Consider the following 19,609-nt stretch of genomic DNA (forward strand, 5'->3'; position numbering starts at 1 on the left):
AGTTAAAATGCTCCGGGCGTTGTAGGAGATAGTTTGTGAGATTATATCAAGTTGTATCGAAGATGAGCAAGGAAATAGGGAACGAAAAATATGACGGATTGAAAATATAATAATACAAGTGCTAACAGTAAAAACTACGTTGATTTATAAGCACTGGCCATGGCCAGTCTCATTCCTTCAGGACACATCATGTGTGTCCTGAAGGAATGAGAAGTAAGTAACTAATTGCGCAGGCCCAAAAGAAACCCGGCTTTACTGATTTATTTTCCTACTTTGATCAAAGAAGTACAAACATACCAAATTAATAAATATTTGATCACAATCATTTCTTGGCAAATAAAGATTTATAAACTAACCACGACTGGGCTATAAAGGACTTGCTACAATTATGGGGTAAATTACATAATGTTTAACAGAAAAGTGGCATGTAGACGACGCGACGTAAGGAATAATTCCCTATTAGTAGTCGTTGCTGGAAATGTCTATTAATATATTGCAGGTCGATAGGGTTTAATTGCTACTCATGACAAATGACAGTAACAGAGATCCTTCCGCGAATAACCAATTTATTGGTAAGCGATTCTTTCACAGAAATGCATTCTGTGTACAAATATTATCAAGCCACATAGTGTTCCGGGAATTTTAGTTCTAGAGAAACATGTAAACATGGCAGTAAATTACTATACCAATTATTTTGCCCTTATACATATACCTACCACCCTAAACTTAAATAACATCACTTGGGTGAACAGAGTGTAATTATTAGTGCCTTTATTTATTCATCCCTGAATCAATGCGTCCAGTGAATCCAATTATTTTTTTCTCTTTTAGGTCTCTAAAGTACCTTTCTTTATACCTATCGAACGTCAACTTCATCAAATCAGTGGTCTTAGCATGAAAGAGTAACAGACAGACAGTATTATAAAGAGCAAAGATTTGTTTGTATGTATTCAATAGGCTCCAAAACTTTGGACCGATTTGAAAAAATAATTTGCACCATTAGAATCCTACATTATTTCCGATGAACATAAGCGGTACGAAGTTCGCCGGGTCAGCTAGTAAGTCTTCACAAATGCTAGTATTTGATATGAATAAGCGGCAAATAGATTCTCGCTCTCCAAAACTCCGGTATCGATCCATCTTGTCCCGGAAAACTTTCGCAACATCGGGAAGTGAGTGATTAATCCATTCAGGTAAGTAAAGTCGGTCGCATATGTAAGCGACGCTTCCTGGCGCAAAGCGGGTATTGGTTCGTGAGGATTGACAGCATAGCTTTGGGGCGCGCGTAGTCCCAGCTTTATTTAGGCTTTAACTACACGGTGTGGTCATTAGGGCATGCAAACCGGTTAACCGGATAACCGAAAAACCGGATAACCGACACAATTTGGAACTCGGTTTTTGTCAGTTATAAATCCGGGTTTTTCGGTTTTTTCGGTTTTTCTTCTACGATTTTAGATAATTTAATAACTCATACAAGAACACGCTTCTTTAGTCATATCAATAAAAACAATTATTGTAATGCAATGTGAATGAGTAGAGTATAGTATATGGCTATGGTATTGAACTAAAGTACCATGTATCTTCTAGCTAAAGCTATAAGCGCGCGGGCGCAAAATGGAACGCGCTTTGTATTTGACCATTGCCGCCATTATTTTTGCTTTGCTAGTCTCTGTCAGTGTCAACTTACATATTATTTAAATAAGCATAACTATGACCAAATTTTCTTCTTGATTTGTGCCATTTTCCAGTATATAAGTGATAAGAGTTACAAAATGAGATCAAGTAATGATATAATGAAGGATGATAGATGATTAACCCTACTTTTGCTGATTCACGTTGTAGTTGGTCTACCATATCAATCATATCTTCAATGCTATCACTGATCAGTGCGATATCGTCGGCAAATCGCAGGTTGTTTAGCCTTTCTCCATCGATTATTATTCCCTTGCTTGTCCAATCTAGCTCTTTAAAGATATTTTTAAGGGCAGCGTTGAACAACTTGGGCGATATGGTGTCACCCTGACGGACTCCTCTCTCCAGTCTAAACGCATTGGTTAACTTATAGAGGCGTATCGAGGATGTTCCGGATAGCTGAAGGTGTTGAAGAAGAAGTATCATACGTGTCCATCGTATGGTACTTAGGTTATGCGAGGCAGGAAGGGTTGGTATGGTACTGCTCCAGCATCCTTCCTTAACTCTATAATTATTGATGGGGACAATTGTGAAATAAATATTTTTATTCAAAGAAGTTACCCCCTTATTAATAAAAAGTTACACCTAGGAAGAACCTTGGATTAAAATGACATTTCCATACCAAATGACAATTTAAGCCAGAGTTCAACTAGGGTGTAACTTTTATTAATAAAGGGGTTAAAGTTTTATTTCTTCTTAAGGGTTTTATTATGGGTTGCTAAAGCGAATAAACCCACAAGACCCAATAAGTCCACCTACAAGATGGACCGACGACCTCATAAAGGTAGCGGGAAGGCGCTGGATGCAGGCCGCCACCAACCGGCCATTGTGGAAATCATTGGGGGAGGCCTATATTCAACTGGACGACCTATGGCTAAAATGATCATGATGATGATGATGAAAGCGAATAAAGGGCTAATAGCTAGGATAGTTCATCGTAGGTATAATCCTTTCCTTTTCAATGCTTCTTTTAGTTATATTAATAGATTGTAGTCATAATACATACTCGTATACATGGATGATTGTGTTATACTTTCAATATAATACTTAGTGGAATTACTGCTTTCAAAACGTGAATTAGAACTGGCCCCATAGCAGACATTTTCCTACATCTAAAGGCCTTTTAAAATATATATTGGTTATGGCTATTGGAGCGGGTACCACTTTCCATACATTTTTGCCCATCATCCTTTGCTACTAAAGTAACCAGCAAAAGGTCCTCAATCAAAAAATATATACAGTTCCTTGGCACCAAAACCACTGTTGACCAGTGTTATCAATCATCCTCTTTAGGTATTTGCCGATTCGAAATTAATGAATAGACCATTAATCTTATACAGGATATAAGTTACATAAGGTTCGTATACAAAACTGAAGTGTATCGAATAATGATAGATAAGACCATTGCAGTTTTATTCCATCTAAGCGACGCGGAGTTTCAAATGTAATTGCCAAGATGTGTGACTTGTTGTGACATCGTTCGTTTCCGTTTTGTTCATTTTAGGGCTGTTATTTCAATCGTCGATAATTTTTTAATGATGAATAGAATTGACATTTTGACTTATAATTTCCCTTTGAAACTCAAATTGTTAATGAGCCAAACTCTTCGGTAACTAATTAATATTAGGTACACGTGTAACAGCAGGCAGTATATTTAAAAAATATGGAATTAATGCCTACTATATTGCGATCAGTGGCTTGACTTTTGCTTACCTAGCAGCAGGATAGTGTTAAGGTGATGAAAAAGATTATTTCATTAAATAGTGTTTTTTTTTTTAAGTATAAGGCGATAGATAAGATAAGAAGATACTGACATTAATCAGGTAGCATTATGCAATGTGTATAAATAAATAGTGTGATAACAACGAGGTTACATAATCTTGCCTGTAAAAGCTGTTACAGAAAACAATCCCTAATTTACTGGCGTTTGGGACGCTGTGAAGGGAATCCGAAAGGATGCGGAACAAGCAGGTATATCTGGGCATAATGGTACTATAGCTTTTTACAAATCTTATGCTACTTACATTAAAAAGCTTATTACTTTTTGGCATCAAGTAGTCCTAATAATTTTACATCAAGTTTTGTCTGATGGGCAACAGAACGATGAGTTTTTTTTTGTGATTTACCTAGAATTTCTAATATTTGCTAATTTGTACCTACTTTTACTAATAGTCCTTTCTTAAATGTTAAGATGTTATTTGTACATAGACAAAGAATAATCATAATACTGTGAAGTACTTATTTAAAAGCTGGTATGAATAATTGATGTACACGCTGATACTATCTGATAAGATAAGGGGCCCTAAAAGGGCCAAAATTAAACAATTCGTTTATCAGATGCTTAGAGATAAATGTGATTATGTATTTTAGAAGCTTAATGGGCCGAGTACAAATTAAGTTATGTATGACAAGAAACGAAATGTATAGAAAATCCTTTGACTTATGTTGGTAAGATATTATAACACATAACATTATTAGCAATGTACTTTTTATATTCATTTCAGATTTATTATGATTTTTTTCGCAATCTACTAAGTAGGTAAGTACCATTACTATCTTCAATTATGTATTTACAAAGGCATCTTTATCAAAAACTATGTACAACTAAGGATTTTAGTTATCTCTTTTTTGAAACTCAAGTTTTACCTATTTTCAACGACAAGAACGAGTTGTGCTGTTACACGCCGTCCACCATTTTAAGTTTGCATACGATAAATCAATGTGTCGAAAGTTGTGAAACTTGAAGAAGAATTAAGAACTGAACAAAAGGAAATTTTACTAATACGAATGAGTCACATGCTCACATGATAGTATTTTTGATTCACTGTTCGATAACAATATGATTTTTTTAATCCCAAAAAGACTGATTCAATCTTACTAGAGTGCGAATGAGAGCTTCAGAGAAAATAAATAATTGGATTCGTTCATTACGAGTACAACGAATAAAACCTTTTGTATTTTTATAGTTAGATCAGTACACTGCTAAACCAACCTGAACAATTTTACCTTGCAGCTAGTCATCAAATCTACTTATTACGGGACTATTCCCACTTCTCATTCCCACCGCTGAACTCTTGTGTAGCCAGGATATACACCTCCACGTGGTGCACGCCGGGCAACGTCCGCGTGGTCTTTTCACGCGGGCGGCTGACTTCTCACCTGCGCGGCAGGTTGCGTCAATTCGGCGAGCCTGTCGGGCGACCCGTAACCCACAACGGAGTGGGCCGGGGGCTGTCGGGGCATTTGCCCGGGCCGCGATGCAGGGGACATCTCAGAAACCCCCCCAATCCCAAGGTCTACAGGGGCCGAGGGGACGCGTGGTCGTAGGGTGTANATATTTTTTAAACTATTCAATTGATCTCACAATATTATGTTCAGAACATGTAACTTCATCTTGTCAAACTAGAATATAAAAGAAATAAAATTATTTTTATTATAATTTGCAGCATTTTTATTTACTTACAAACAGTCGACCCGAAAAACCCGAAAAAACCGAAAAAACCGGTTTAGTTCGGTTTTTAAAAATGAAAACCGAAAAAACCGGTTTTTCCAAACCGCTCGGTTTTTGCATGCCCTAGTGGTCATAAAGTTTTTTTATTTTTTGTAACTGGAGTTTTTTCCTTTGAAGTTTTATAGATGACACATGAGTTTCAAGTGGTAAAGTTTCAAGTTTCTTACTAAATTATTTATTTTTATAATTTCGCAAAACAGCTGAGAACAAAATGTAAAGTAAATAAATGCAAACGCCCAGGTAGGTACGTAATTTTCTTCTTAGTTTAAAAGGTCCAATGCCTAAACGGAAAGATGGACAAAATTTCCAGTCAACTGTACAATGGGATGTACTGTACAATAAAACTTTACGTAGTTTTCCTTATTCCTGTTTGCGTGTGTATTTTCGGAAGCAACTGTACCGCTCCTGAACATGAATTATTCAGCAAATCCATCACGTTTCTTTCCATATTTTATTCCACTGATTAAATGTGCCGCTAAGTATAATTTACTTGTAGTTATGGTTAAGTAAATGGGTGAGTCATTCTTAAAACTCCTTTTATATATTCAGGTCAAGAAACTTTAATCTATTAGGTAAATTGTGATCTACGTCTTTTATTTCTATATGTCGTAAGTTCGACTTAAGAAAAAGTCTCAACACAAAAACATGTCAAACAGAACAAATTCTCCGAACAGAATCCATATAATAATTAAATAACGTTCTCAACAGATTCCGTACAATCAACCAAAGATCGCAATATACTTATACGATAATAATAATAACATATTATTAACAGAATATATCTTAATTCAGTAATTGATTAATGTGAAATTAAAATATTGAGTTCATCGAAAATATTAATTTATTTCTTTAAACCCTTTATTGCTCACGAAAATTGAGTTACAAAAGGCAAAAATATGTAGCATTTAAAATGCCATTTACATAAAATGATAATGAAGCCTATAACGGAATGAAAGCCAAGTGACATCGGCTTTTGACCGAAATTAATTAATAGTTCCAGAGAAATACACGATACGGCACATCCTCGGGATTCCAATTTAATTTGCGTGTAGCCCGATTTATTGAAAATCATCTTTAAGCTGCAGGTTAAAAAGCCTCGACATCGTTGTAGTTTAATCGTTTTATTTTCCTTTAATTAGCTTGGTGTTTACATGCTTGTCGATTATGGTTGTTGATTATTAAATTTATTTTTAAAATCAGTATATAACATTTTCTAGTGGTATTTGTGGCATCGTTTTATTTTAGATACGTTACAATCATAGATAGTTATATTTTCCCATAGTCAATTTCGTATTTATACGTTTGTACGTCAAATATTTGTCGGAAAAGAACCAGGGATAGTGTTCTCAGGCGACTCAGACATGGTAATACGTGATCGAGTTATAAGGAGGCAGGGTATGATTATTTAAACAGTCAGGTGCGGTATTTAACACTGTAATCGAATTTAACAAAACAAAGTACACTGTTCATAATAATAACGATTGATTGGTTCGATAACTTGAGGCAAACGATCCGTCGGAGTGGCGCGTGCGCACCGTGCGCTAGCAGAGTCTCGTCTGCCCGCTCGGTGTCGGCCCAACTCGACGTTCCGTTAGCGCGCGGCGCCACCTGGCGGGCGGAATGCGCGCTTTGCCTCGTAACAAAATCATCTTCAAATCATTTTCGCCGACACGGCCTTCCTGACAAGCGCACGTCCTCGTGCGTTAATCTGTAACCAAAAAATTCAAACTTGAACCCAACTCAGCTCACCTCCTCTACAGCTCTAGCATCATCTCTACAACCACAAAACAACTCTCTTTAACCATCATCTCATTTGGAACGCGTGGGACACTCGCTACAGCTCTGCGCCACGCGCTGGGGGCCATCACGCATGTAGCGTGAGACAGGCCAGCGGCTTGCAGCCAGTCAACGAGATGTTCCGTTACGTACCTTCACCATCATCACATAATATGCCGGCTGGTCTCATCACCACCGCATCTCTCTCATTTTCCATTTCCCGATGCACTTGTACCACAGTGGTACCAACAACTCCACCATAACCTTCATCATCACTGCTGTCTACCTCTCTGGTAGACGCAACTCTACCATCAATACTGTTATCCACCACCTCTGTGCCCTCAGTTCGCTCACCACCCAACTCATCACTACTACCCGCCGACACGGACCCATCATGCTCTAAGGCCTGATCACATAGAGCCTTGGCCATTTCTGTTAGTCCTTCGCGCCCTCTAGGCACCCTACGCAAACTTTCGTGGGGGTATTTGTAAATTCTCTTTGAGCCGTCAACATGTTGCAAAGTGTAGCGATCGTTCTCTAACACTTCGATAATTTTAAAAGGCCCCCTAAACTTCCGGTCCAACTTAGTTTGATTTCGTTCACAGCATTTAAGAAAAACAAAATCACCTACACTGAAGGCACTAATTTGAGCTTTACCTTTATTGAAGCGTTCTGTATCTGACCTAGCCACGANGACATATTTAAATACTTAGTCCGTAGGAGAATCTGATATTACCTATTCATGTCACATTTGGTTTGGTCTGTTAGTTTAGTTAAAGGATACACTGTGAAGCGCTCCAAATTGCTTCCCTTTTATCTTATTTTGACGATTCTCAGAGCCAAATCTTGGTCAAAATGGAATAATTACATTCAATTTATTGCATTACAGCGGTTCCTACTCGGTCCAAATTTCCACACCGGCATCAAAGGCAAGCCGTGGGTTATTAGAGCACTAATTGCCGCCACCTGTGCTCAATTCGGGGGAGCCTGACCAGTGACTCTGACCTGGGGTCAGAGAGACTGCCCGATGAGTCGTGTCGTGTGACCTTAGATTGCACAACTGAGTCACTACTCACCAGCGAACAGCCGGCAACATGAACGTCACGCAATAATGACACGTGCATTAGGCTGCGTTTGCACCAGAGATGTCCTCGGAAGAAGAGTAGTGCTAGGATGTGTAGCAAAGTTGTGAAGCGTTGTGGGTGTTTCCATTAGAGGTGTGCTAGGAAGATGAGATGAGCGAGGATGTGAAACGGTACACACGTGACTTCATAGATGAGTCACTAATCCGCTAGCATTTACTCGCTCACCTCCATCCGTAGCACACTTCTGTCGCACACAATCCATGCACACTCCATCCCTCTCTTGTTTTGTAATGTACAAAAACTTCGCTCCGCTAAGCCGTTACTACCAGAGCTGTGCTGGTCGACGCGAAGTAAATGAAACAATGCTATAGGTTCTTTACAATCACATCCATCGCAACGTGTCCTCGCAAATCTCTGATGGAAACGCAGCCTTAGTGCATCGACACTGAAGTCGCCTGATGAAGTGATGCGTTCACTGGTACGGGTATAATTTACGTTCGTATATAAATAAACGGTGATTGACTATTGCCCTTTTATTTGATGATATCATTAACCTCCGTCATTTTTGGGTACTTCTGAATCATCAATGTTTTGCTAAGTTGGAGGAATTAGATGACACTTATGCGATTTAAAAACAAGATCTGTATGTGCAAGTTTTCGTTTTGTTTAGTGCCAATAAAAAGTATTTTATATTTACCCTAAAAATCCATAGAGACTATTTATTAGTCACATTTTTTTTTAGATTTTAATTAGATTTTGCCTTGAAAGGTCAAATGTCAATGACTTATAGACATCCAATTCTGTTAATAATGCCTTTTAAAAGAATCATGGGTAGCAAATCGAATGTTTTCTATTTCTTCGTAACATATCTAATTTTTCGGATGATCAAATTACGGAATAAGATACACAGACAGGAATTACATTCGGAAAACATACAGTCCCCATGGGGTAGGTGATAACGTATTTATGTGACAAACCAAATACGTGTCGCTGCGGTCGATCGCCTACAGGGCTTTTGCTGTTTGTGTTGAACTATGGTTTGCAATCCCGCAATCCCGGCGGGATCGACATGTTAACTTAAAACGTGGATAAACTTGCTAACACCGTGACTCGAACTAAGCGAGCTATCATCGATTTTTAGATCGTTTATTTTAATAGTTTCGTGGGAATGTAAAGTTTTAAAGCTAGTTCCTAACTTTGATAAACTTTGACAGTAAAGCTAGATAATAAATAAAGGTTGCTACCCATGATTTCATCCGCTAGATACCTCTATCCTAGACCTTTGAAACCAAAAGTTGTAGTTTATTTTACGGTTGAGATCATAATAGGTTGAACTTTCAAAGGTCAGTGAGTGGTTAAACAAACTCTTAGAAACTGTACTATACCTCTGAAAATATCGAATAGCTTGTAACGTACATAGCAGAACTCGTGTAACTGATAATGTTCGTGTTAACTTCTACATCGCAGATCAAAGCAACTTACATTCAGAATTCTATAATATGAACTTAGCGATTCCCCCCAACCGTGTGCAGAAGCCATCGCTCTAACCACACTAGGTATTCAGACCTGAAAGGTTACCACAGAGAGATGATACGTATTCAATATTTTGTATAAATATGCAACCAACTTTGAACGTTCGTATTCTAAAGTCAAGTTTCGCAGGCAAGGGCTGAATTATGCATTCTTCAAGTACCTACTTTGTCATGCGAATCACTTGTATGGAACCGCCGGTGGCTTGTGCTCAGACAACAGAAATTTAACCTATCATAAACCGAACTTAAAGATCCGATAAAATTTTATCATTAAGGATTAAGTTAATGTGTTGATTTTACTTAGAGAGTTAATTTCAGTTTGATCTATTATGGAAGTGCAAATTGCCATTAAAAAAGGAGAATCCTCCACCGTTCATGGTAATAATGAATAACTAATTCCAACTCTATTTCCACAGCGATATCCTTTATCGTTCCGAAACGTGACTCCAATGGTATGTATTTCTGATCTACCTCAATATTCACGAAGAGGTGGCTTCCCGGATCCTGGAAATACTTCTTAGGATTTTATTCCCCGGTGAATATTGAACCATGGATTTCAAACCTATCGTACAGAATGGTCCAGTCTAACTATAATAACGAACTCCGATTGCCAGCCGCAGGAGAAACGTGGGTCGGAAGAACTCAAAAAAAACGATCACTACTCCCTCGGGGAACTGTAGCCGAACTGTAAAATGAAACAATGGACAGTTCCTAAACCGACTGTTTGACTGTTTGTTCAGGTGAAAAGTGCACTTTACAACTTTGCTTTTTCCACAACACCTATCGAAGTTAGGTTATTCGCTAAGGTAACTGGTGCAGATAAGTAGCGATAAGTGTGATAATAAATTAATATCAGATAACAATTCCGACGTTAACCAGACCAGAAATTTTCAAAAGTAGCCTGTTTGATTGTAAAACCCCAACCATTACCTACCTCTATTCAACAATGCGTATTTTATCTATAACAAGAAATTTAACATGACTCAGTCATTTTGTACGATTCCTTGACAGCAGGTACATAGGTTATCAAAGTGATACTGCAGTTTATCAGTTAAATAAGAACCCCAATACAACGACGGCTTTTAAAAATAATGAATATGTAGATTGGACCTTTATGCTATGATATATACGTTATGCCATCAGACAACTTTCGGCTTAAATGCTGAATACAAAGCATTTGCATTTGGTGTAGCCAAAAAAATGTATAAATTAAGGCTGAAATTCTGTGAAAGACTACGTTATCTCTGCTATGTTGAAATAAATGACATAACACTTTAAATCTAGCAGCAAAATGTTGCCAACTGTTAATACTGAATGCTTTCTTATATTATCAACGCATGTTTATATAACTTCTAGGTGGAATCCTTCGTGTAGTCTTCCATTTGAGTGACTTAAATTATAATCATAAATTCATCATATTTACTCGTATACAATTCGATAACGTTATGATCGGCCACAATTACACAACTCTTCAAATGAATAGTGCAATTCGCAACTTAGTTTGAGAATGCTGATTATTTTAAAATTCATTCATTCTAAACTCCACTTAACCTTTTGGGCGTCAAAGTCACTTTTAATTGACAAATCGTTGGACCCTGTACCCTATCAACGTCCTTAATTGGAAAGAAACGCGCTCGACCAAAGTATGAAAAAATATTTGAAATATGTACCAGTAATAACTACCTGTAGGTACCTACTTACATTTACCTTCTTTGTCAAAAATCAAAATGCATTTAAACCTAAAATTAAATAGGAAATTCATGCAGGCATGAAGTAAAAAAATAGCAATAAAATAATGCATAAATAAAGAAAACAAAAAAAACCTAGCATGTTCACTCGCCACCGTCATCTGTGCTTGACCACTAGCGAAGTGGTTAGCTAAGGGTGGGTTGCACCATCTTACTTTAACTGTGACAAATGTCAAAAATCTGTCATACTCCATACAAAAACCACCGGTTGTCGTAATAGTTACCGTTAAAGTTAGGTGGTGTTGCTAAAAGCCTTTCATTTAACAAAGTTTATTTTTGTTCGGACTTCAATATTTGCCCTTTTCAGAGAGTTCAAACTAACGAAAAAGATTGCAGTGAATGGTAAAATAAAAGTTCGCGAAGTGCGACTTACGTTTTCTAGAGAACATGCAAAATGGACACAAGGCTAATAATGGAGTAAAGTTCTATGGATCGATGATTGCAGAGCCACCTTAAGAGCTCCAGACGTGAGAGAGAGGCCGTGGAAGTGTATAGAGAAGATGCGGAGAAGAGTTACTACGCAAACAGACAGTTTTCATAAAGAGTTTACTCTATTAGTCTAACGTCCAATTTGCATGTTCTCTAGAAAACGTAAGTCGCACTTAGCGAAGTTCCCCTTCGTTCACAGCATTTTAGAAAAACAAAATCACCTACACTGAAGGCACTAATTTGAGCTTTACCTTTATTGAAGCGTTCTGTATCTGACCTAGCCACGACTTCGATATTAGTACTAGCGTTTTGGCGAATATCACTCAAATTGGCCCTACATTCGGAATCGTCATTATTACAAGTAATCTTTGAAATACCTAGAGGCTGTGATTTAATTCCAAACATAAGTTCAGTTGGGGAATATCCAGTAACTCTACATTTTGTGGAGTTTAAAACTAACTGGATTTCACCAAGTTCATCGCGCCAAATGTTGTCTGAGCTATTTTCAGTAATAGTAAGAAGGTTTTTGAGAGTTTGCATCACCCTCTCCACCTGCCCGTTAGCTCTACTAACCCCAACTGCAATAACATGGAACTCTATATTATTTTCGGAGCAAAACGCTTTAAAGCCACTACTTATGAAACATCGCCCTTGGTCAGCGATTACTCGTTTTGGGGTACCAAACAGATGAATAGTCTCTTTGAGTGACTCTATGGCACAACTAGCGTCTAGACTAGATGTCAACCGTAGTAGAACAAATTTAGTGAACGCATCAATTATAACACAGACGTACTCTTTTTTTGAACTTTTCCCACTTAATTTCCCACTTAGGTCGATGTGCACTGTGTGCCAAGGAACAGGTGCTTTTGGTATCGAATGCAGTTGTATTGGTTGAGCACCAGAAGTACCTTTACAAGCCCTACACACTAAACAAGCATCTACAAATTTTTTGACAGCTTTCGCCATTCCAGAGAACCAATACAAGTCATATAACTTGTCCAAAGTTTTGTCATAGCCAAGATGTTTCACTTCTGCGTGGACATGACTAATAAGAGACCATACTAGAGATTGAGGGACTATAGGCAACCAAACATTTCTTTTATTGCGTTGAACTTTACGATAAAGCACGCCTTTTCTAATATCATAAGACTGCGCCACGTCTTGTGAGAGATCTCCAGCTCTCCATTTATCCATAATATCGACTATCTCCTTATCCCTTTGCTGTTCTACTGCTAACCATTCTCTGTGTAACTCAAGAGACTGGATTTCTTTTGTTAATGGGTCTAAGTCAACTCTATTACATTCGGTTTGAGGCAATGGGTTTCTCGATAAAAAGTCTACATGGGGCATATTACGTCCTTCTCTATACTCTACGTTAAAGTCATAACTTTGCAATATTGCCCACCACCTATGCACGCGGGGCGTGAGATCTTTTTTTGTACTAGACGATTTCAATGCATTACAGTCCGTCCTAACTGTAAAATGGCGACCGTACAAATAATGCCTGAAATGCTCGACAGCACGAACTACAGCCAGCGTCTCCAGTTCGTAGGAGTGGTACCGCGATTCAGCATCTGAAGTGCGCCGACTGTAGTATGCCACAACATGCTGAGTACGCCCATCCCGTTGTATCAAAACCGACTCCAAAAAACCTACACTAAAAAGCAGAATAATAATTNTAGCGCCATAACCCAGCGAGCTTGCATCTGTATGAAGCTCTATGTCTTTATCCGGATCGAAAATTGTCAATACTGGCTCCGAGGTTAAAATCTCTATAACGCGCTTATGGATTTTGTTATGCTGTTCCGTCCAATTAATAGCACCGTTGTGCTGCGTGAGAGGGTACAAAGGTGCCATTAATACGGAAAACCCTGGTATGAACTGCCTGAAATACGAGGCTAGCCCAATAAACTGGCGAACTTGAGTAGCAGTACGTGGCGCTGAAATCTCTACTAGTGCTTTAATTTTGATAGGATTTGGCCTGATTTCCCCCGATTTTATCTCATAACCCAAATAAGAAATTTCCCGCTTAAGGAATTTACACTTTTTCATATTCAACGAGAACCCAGCTTTTGTAAGCGCCGCGAGAACTAACTCTAACCTTTCCAATCCTTGCTCTACATTTTCTGACGGTATTAAAACGTCATCTATGTAGACAAGAGCAAAGTCACAGTCTTTTAGAGCATTCTGAATGCATCTTTGGAACACGGACGGTGCATTTTTAAGTCCAAAGGGCATGGCGGTATATTCGAACTGCCCATCGGGCGTAACGAAGGCAGTTCGCTCTACAGAACTTGCTTCTACGCTAATACAATGGAAACCTGAAGTCATGTCAAGAGACGTAAAGAAATTTGCACCATGCAGCTTATCAATGTGATCGCTAATTCGCGGCAGAGGATAATTATCGGTTCGCGTATTTGAGTTTAACTCCCTGTAATCTACTACCATACGGTCAGTCCCATCTTTTTTCTTGACGAGCAAAATGGGACTGGCGAAAGGAGAATTGCTTTCTCTAATAATGTTAGCCTCAAGTAACTCAGACACTTTATCCTTTACTACTTGCCGCTCACTTGCCGATAGCCGATACGGACGTCTTTGTACTGTTTTATTTGGGTCAATAAGGTCAATTTTCATTTCTCCTGTAGTTACGCGTCTTTTAGGAACACCCTCAACAAAATTATCAGAATAGGAGGTAAGTATGTTCAGCAAAGAATTTTTAGATTCGCCTTCTAAATCAGTATCAACTTGTGCTTCAAATGGGGTTGCCGTTTTGTTACAGGATATTAATTGAGAAAATTTCGATTTAAATAAATTGACACCCTTGCTATCGATTTCAACGTGTACCCCCATGTCTATAAGATCACGACCTAGTAAAATGGGCTCAATCAAATAAGAATCATCAACGACGTAAAATAAAATTTTCAATGTCAAATTTTGGACATTAATTGTGCATCTCATTTGCTTTGTACACTTGACGTCCGAATTACCTATCCCCACTAGAGTCACAGTGTCGTAAAAATACTCTCTATTTATTTGATCAGCAAGACTACTTTTAATTAAGGAACATTCTGAACCAGAGTCAAAAAGAAAACGACAACTCATACCTGCAACATGTAGCTCACCAGTAACCGCCCGTTTGCTGCACAGTTTTACCTCCTTCTTCGAGGCTTGAGAAGCTTCGCGAAGAGCGGCGGCGGCTGGGCAGACGCTGGCGACGTGTCCCGGCTTACCGCAGGCATAACACGTCACGGCTCGTTTTTCGTCATAGCGTTGGGGCCCTGGTGACGGCTTGTGAATCTGTGAACTTTCACCACGAATTTGAGGACAGTTAAAAATTCGGTGGCCTATTTCCCCACAACGATGGCAAGAACCAGGAAATGTTGACATCGGTCGCTGATTATTATATCGTGGGCGTTTATTGTCAATGTGGGTAGTGGCATCGTCGATATGTCGCTTCATAGATACCCCACGTAATATACGACACAGCTGTGATTTTGAAGATATGCTACTGGCATTCAATTCGCGCCTTAAATTATGATCACAGTTCGCCAATATTGACACAGCAAATCCAGTTATAACTTCCTCATTTAATTCAACTTTAGGTATTGTCTCAATCAAATTCCAAAGACGCAATGCGCCGTCTGCAGCGGTTTCTTTATCATTAATTTTGAACTTTATAATTCGATCAAAATAATCTTGCATTAACAACGGTTTAGCAAACTTCGCAATCAGAATATTTTTCACATTTTCCCACGTAATACAATCCGGCTGGATCTTGGTTAGGCACGTAGCAGCACGACCACGAAGCGCTTGCATTAAGGGTAATAATAAATCGGTACCTTTCAAATCCTTGTGCCTTACTATCACCTCGTTAATCTTACACCAGCCTTCGATGTCTGCGTCCGGATCGTCGGGGTCAAATTTGATGAGCGCCACCGGCGCGGGTGGCTGGAGCCCACCCGCCAACACACGTAGCATCTTCAACAACGCAGCAGCATCGCCCGTATCACTCACACTTTCCGAACAAGTTGCATTGTCAGAGTTTTTCGAACAACCCGCACTACCCACCGCATAATGTTCCGTGGTCACGCTTGATTTACTTGCTGACCCACCATCGTTACACTCTCGGGTCCCGCATCCCACTTCTGATGTCGGAAAAGAACCAGGGATAGTGTTCTCAGGCGACTCAGACATGGTAATACTGTTCTCTAGAAAACGTAAGTCGCACTTCGCGAAGTTATCGGAGAAGTTCTGGTCCTCGAGCTGGTCTTCGAGTATGCAGGTTATGATCCTCCATCCTTCTTCTTATTGTGTGCTCACTGATATTCACTGGACTTGCTGTTTGTAAACGCTGGCGTATCTCAAACGTAGTGAGAACCCGATTTCTTGATATTGCAAGCACGATAATCGGGTCGTCGCGTGCTGATTTACACCTTAATTCCCCACTTCTTGGTCTTCTTGTGTAAAAGGCGGTGTGGTCATGCCTTTTTAACGTGTATCTTAAGTTTGTACGCCATAAATTGAAAGTTTCAGCCATCTCCCGCTGCATACGCCCTTGACTTCTAAGCAACACTATTTGAGCAACTTGAGCTGGAGTAATGGGCATTATTCTCAAATTATGGAAACGAGAATAACCCTAAGATTAATTTAAAAACAAAAAACAAAACGCCAAACCCTTACAACATTTAATATCGAATTTAAACTTACCCGTACTCTTTACGCTCCAACAACGAAATGCGTTTCTTGAGTCAAAAAAGTTAAACGGTGCATTTTTTTTATAAATCTAGGCTCTTAAATTAACAAAAACAAATGTTCTGTTAACATGTCACACGAAACTTAGGTATACAACACCTATTTGGCCTCATATCTGGTTGTTTAGGCTTGGGCCAAATTCCGTGCCGCTGAGTGTATAAAGTTGAGAATCAGTTGAGACAATTTGGTGCTTCTATGATGCGCTAGAGTCTACGTTTACTGCAGTATCGCTTTTTCTGTATTGCATTTGCATATCGTGTTCCCGTCACGTCCCCGTGTTTATGCTTGTAGAAGTAATATCGGAAGCACTTACTCGATTCGGGAAATTGTGCCACTGATAGAATCCTACACTGCCTATTTCTCGGCGATTTCCCGCGGGAAGCGCGGCAGTCGGCAAGTGAGAAACTGAAATTCTACGTTTAAATCTTGTTTATGTTTTATTTTACTTATCTACTAATATAAAAAATGCGAAAGTAACTCTGTCTGTCTGTCTGTCTTGCTTTTACGCCTAAACCACTGAACCGATATTGATTGAGTTTGAGTCCCGGGAAAGGACATAGGACAGTTTTTATCCCGGTTTCTGAAACAGGGACGCGCGCGATAAAGTTTTTCTGTGACAGACAAAATTCCATGCAGGCGAAGTCGCGGGCGGAAAGCTAGTAATGTATAAACAGATTTAAAAAATATCGATGTCTGTTATTCAAAATCTTTTATTTATCAATAGGTATCTCCAAATACTGGTATAGTTTATCGTTAAATGGCTTACAGTTTATCGTTAAAAATAAATAAATTTAGAAGTATTTGAAAGACAAAATAATTTTATTCTAATAAATTAAACTAAACCTAACAAATAAGATCGCCTAAATCTTACAAGAATCGGCACAAAAACAACTTTACCTCGAATAGTAGGGAATTTAGTGCAATGATTTGTATGGAGACCCCTCCACTTTGGTATAGAAGGCTCATTTTTGCAACAGTGGTTCTTTGGGTGCTCCTGAGTGGATTTCCGTCGGTAGACATCGGGAGCCCCCCCTGTGGTAGCAGGGGGAGGGGGGGCAAGTTTCCTTCCGCCGCGCTTCACTTTAAGGCCCATATCTTCAAAACTATGGGTATTAGGGCAAGTGTGGTATCATTTTCGGATAAATAAAGGATGGCGAATTCATTTCTAGAACAAACTTTTTGCCTTTTCATACAAGAAAATAGAAATATTGAGTAAAATTCACAAAAACCAAAAAGTATTTTTTTAAATAAACGTCGTTTACTTTTAAACCACTGGAGATAATCTAATAAAAAAAATATGACCTGAAAGCTACATTTATCAGAATTATAAAAATATAACATTGTATAATACTTTTTTCGCAAAAAGTAGGTGAAAAAAATTTTTTCTTCAGGACACAGCGGGCGAATTTTATTGCGCATCGGAAAAAAATATTTATTTTATCCATGAATTCATACTATTTGGTTCATAAGCAAGCAATATTTGCATTTCCATGTGCAATGTAGAATTTTTCCAAATCCATTGTTTTGAAAATAATACAATACGTACACCATAAAGATAAATATTTTCAAAATAATGGATTTGAAAAAATTCTACATTGTACATCATAAAAACAATAATTCTTTGAAGGTTATGAGGGCCTATGTGTGCGTGAACTGTGTGTATGTGTGCGTGGACTTTATGTATGTATGTGTGCGTGTACTATGTATGTATGTGAGCGTTACGTACGTAGGTTAAGTACAGGGAATTTAACACCAGGCTGTCAATTAGTAGGCTCAAAAATTTGACAGAGAGGGTTCTCTATTTCCTATGTATTACTTTTCTCTATACTCGTCTGCCCGCTCGGTGTCGGCCCAACTCGACGTTCCGTTAGCGCGCGGCGCCACCTGGCGGGCGGAATGCGCGCTTTGCCTCGTAACAAAATCATCTTCAAATCATTTTCGCCGACAAATAAAATAACGACAGTAGATTTTTTTATTTCTCATAACCCATGTATGGGTCGGTAGGTTCATCTGGGTTAAAGCCAAGGCCAGCTATGCCGTTATTTGCACGTAGAGTCTCCGCCGACGGATCGTCCAACGAGAAGGTCACCACAGTCCCTCCCGCCTCGGCCCGCTTATGGAGAACTCGCCATAGCCCCGGGTTGAGACCATCATTCTGCGCCTCCAGCAGCGGCAAAGCCTTTTCGACCGTTGCCGCCTCGCTGATGGGTATGAAAGTGGTCCCCACCTGTGGCTTAGGCAGTTCGCTCTCGGGTATGGTCGAGAGTTCCGCCTCAGGCCACGGTTTGATTTGCCTGATCTCTCCTACAAGCCAGTCATGGCTTTCCTGGTTCTCACAGTTAACCAGGACCCACCCCGTCTTGTAGGAGAAACCAGCAAATCTTGGTCGCGGGACTCCCTTCTTCCCGGCCATCTTGGCGATGGACTCGAGAAGGGCGTCATGCAGCAGTCGCATCTGGTCCTCGCTCATGGGGGCCGAATTTCGGACACCCACTCGCACGGCGCCAGCTACAACGCTGTATTGTACCTNGTCATAATTAACTATAAATCACAATAATAACATAGCAATGGCATAATTTTAATGTAATTAGAATCACTCACACGCAGCGATACCCTAAACAACAACAACGGCAAAATGAACCCGTTTTAATTTGAATTTCGCGGCGCTTGCTGGCTATCTTACTCACACCAATAGATAGAGCATATCCGTCACAATTGTGCGGCTGTGGGCCCGATCACTTACGTCTTAAAATACCGCCAAAATTTATCTTTAAACTAACGTCACAATTGTGTTCGGCTGGGCTGAAAGGGATACAAAGGCATCCTAATTTTTCTGCATTGCGTGTGTTATTACAATAGACTCTCCCCACAAGCTCGCCGACAGCTCGGCGATGATGAAACATATCGCTGATGAAGAAACGGTTCTACCTTTTTTCGGTATGCCATTGAAAATTCGCGTAGGTATATAAACATTCTACCAAACGATGATTATATTTAACAATGTTTATGCCTTATAAGTATTCGGTTAAAGAACATTATGCCAAGTGAGTTATGCCAAATGAGTTTCTGCGTAACGAGATTCTG

At 39.2% G+C, this 19,609-nt stretch overlaps 1 protein-coding gene across 1 annotated transcript; it reads right to left on the bottom strand.

Moving 5' to 3' along the window:
• Positions 1 to 18,497: 18,497 nt before the first annotated feature.
• On the bottom strand, positions 18,498 to 18,995 carry LOC114365822 (uncharacterized). The gene has a single exon (XM_028322499.1). It carries the CDS (start codon positions 18,993 to 18,995, stop codon positions 18,498 to 18,500), a length of 498 nt encoding a protein of 165 aa, XP_028178300.1.
• Between the last annotated feature and the right edge of the window lie 614 nt (positions 18,996 to 19,609).

This window comes from Ostrinia furnacalis, unplaced genomic scaffold (assembly GCF_004193835.3).
Source record: "Ostrinia furnacalis isolate ACB-3 unplaced genomic scaffold, ASM419383v2 OfSCF7657, whole genome shotgun sequence".
NCBI classification, from domain to species: domain Eukaryota; kingdom Metazoa; phylum Arthropoda; class Insecta; order Lepidoptera; family Crambidae; genus Ostrinia; species Ostrinia furnacalis.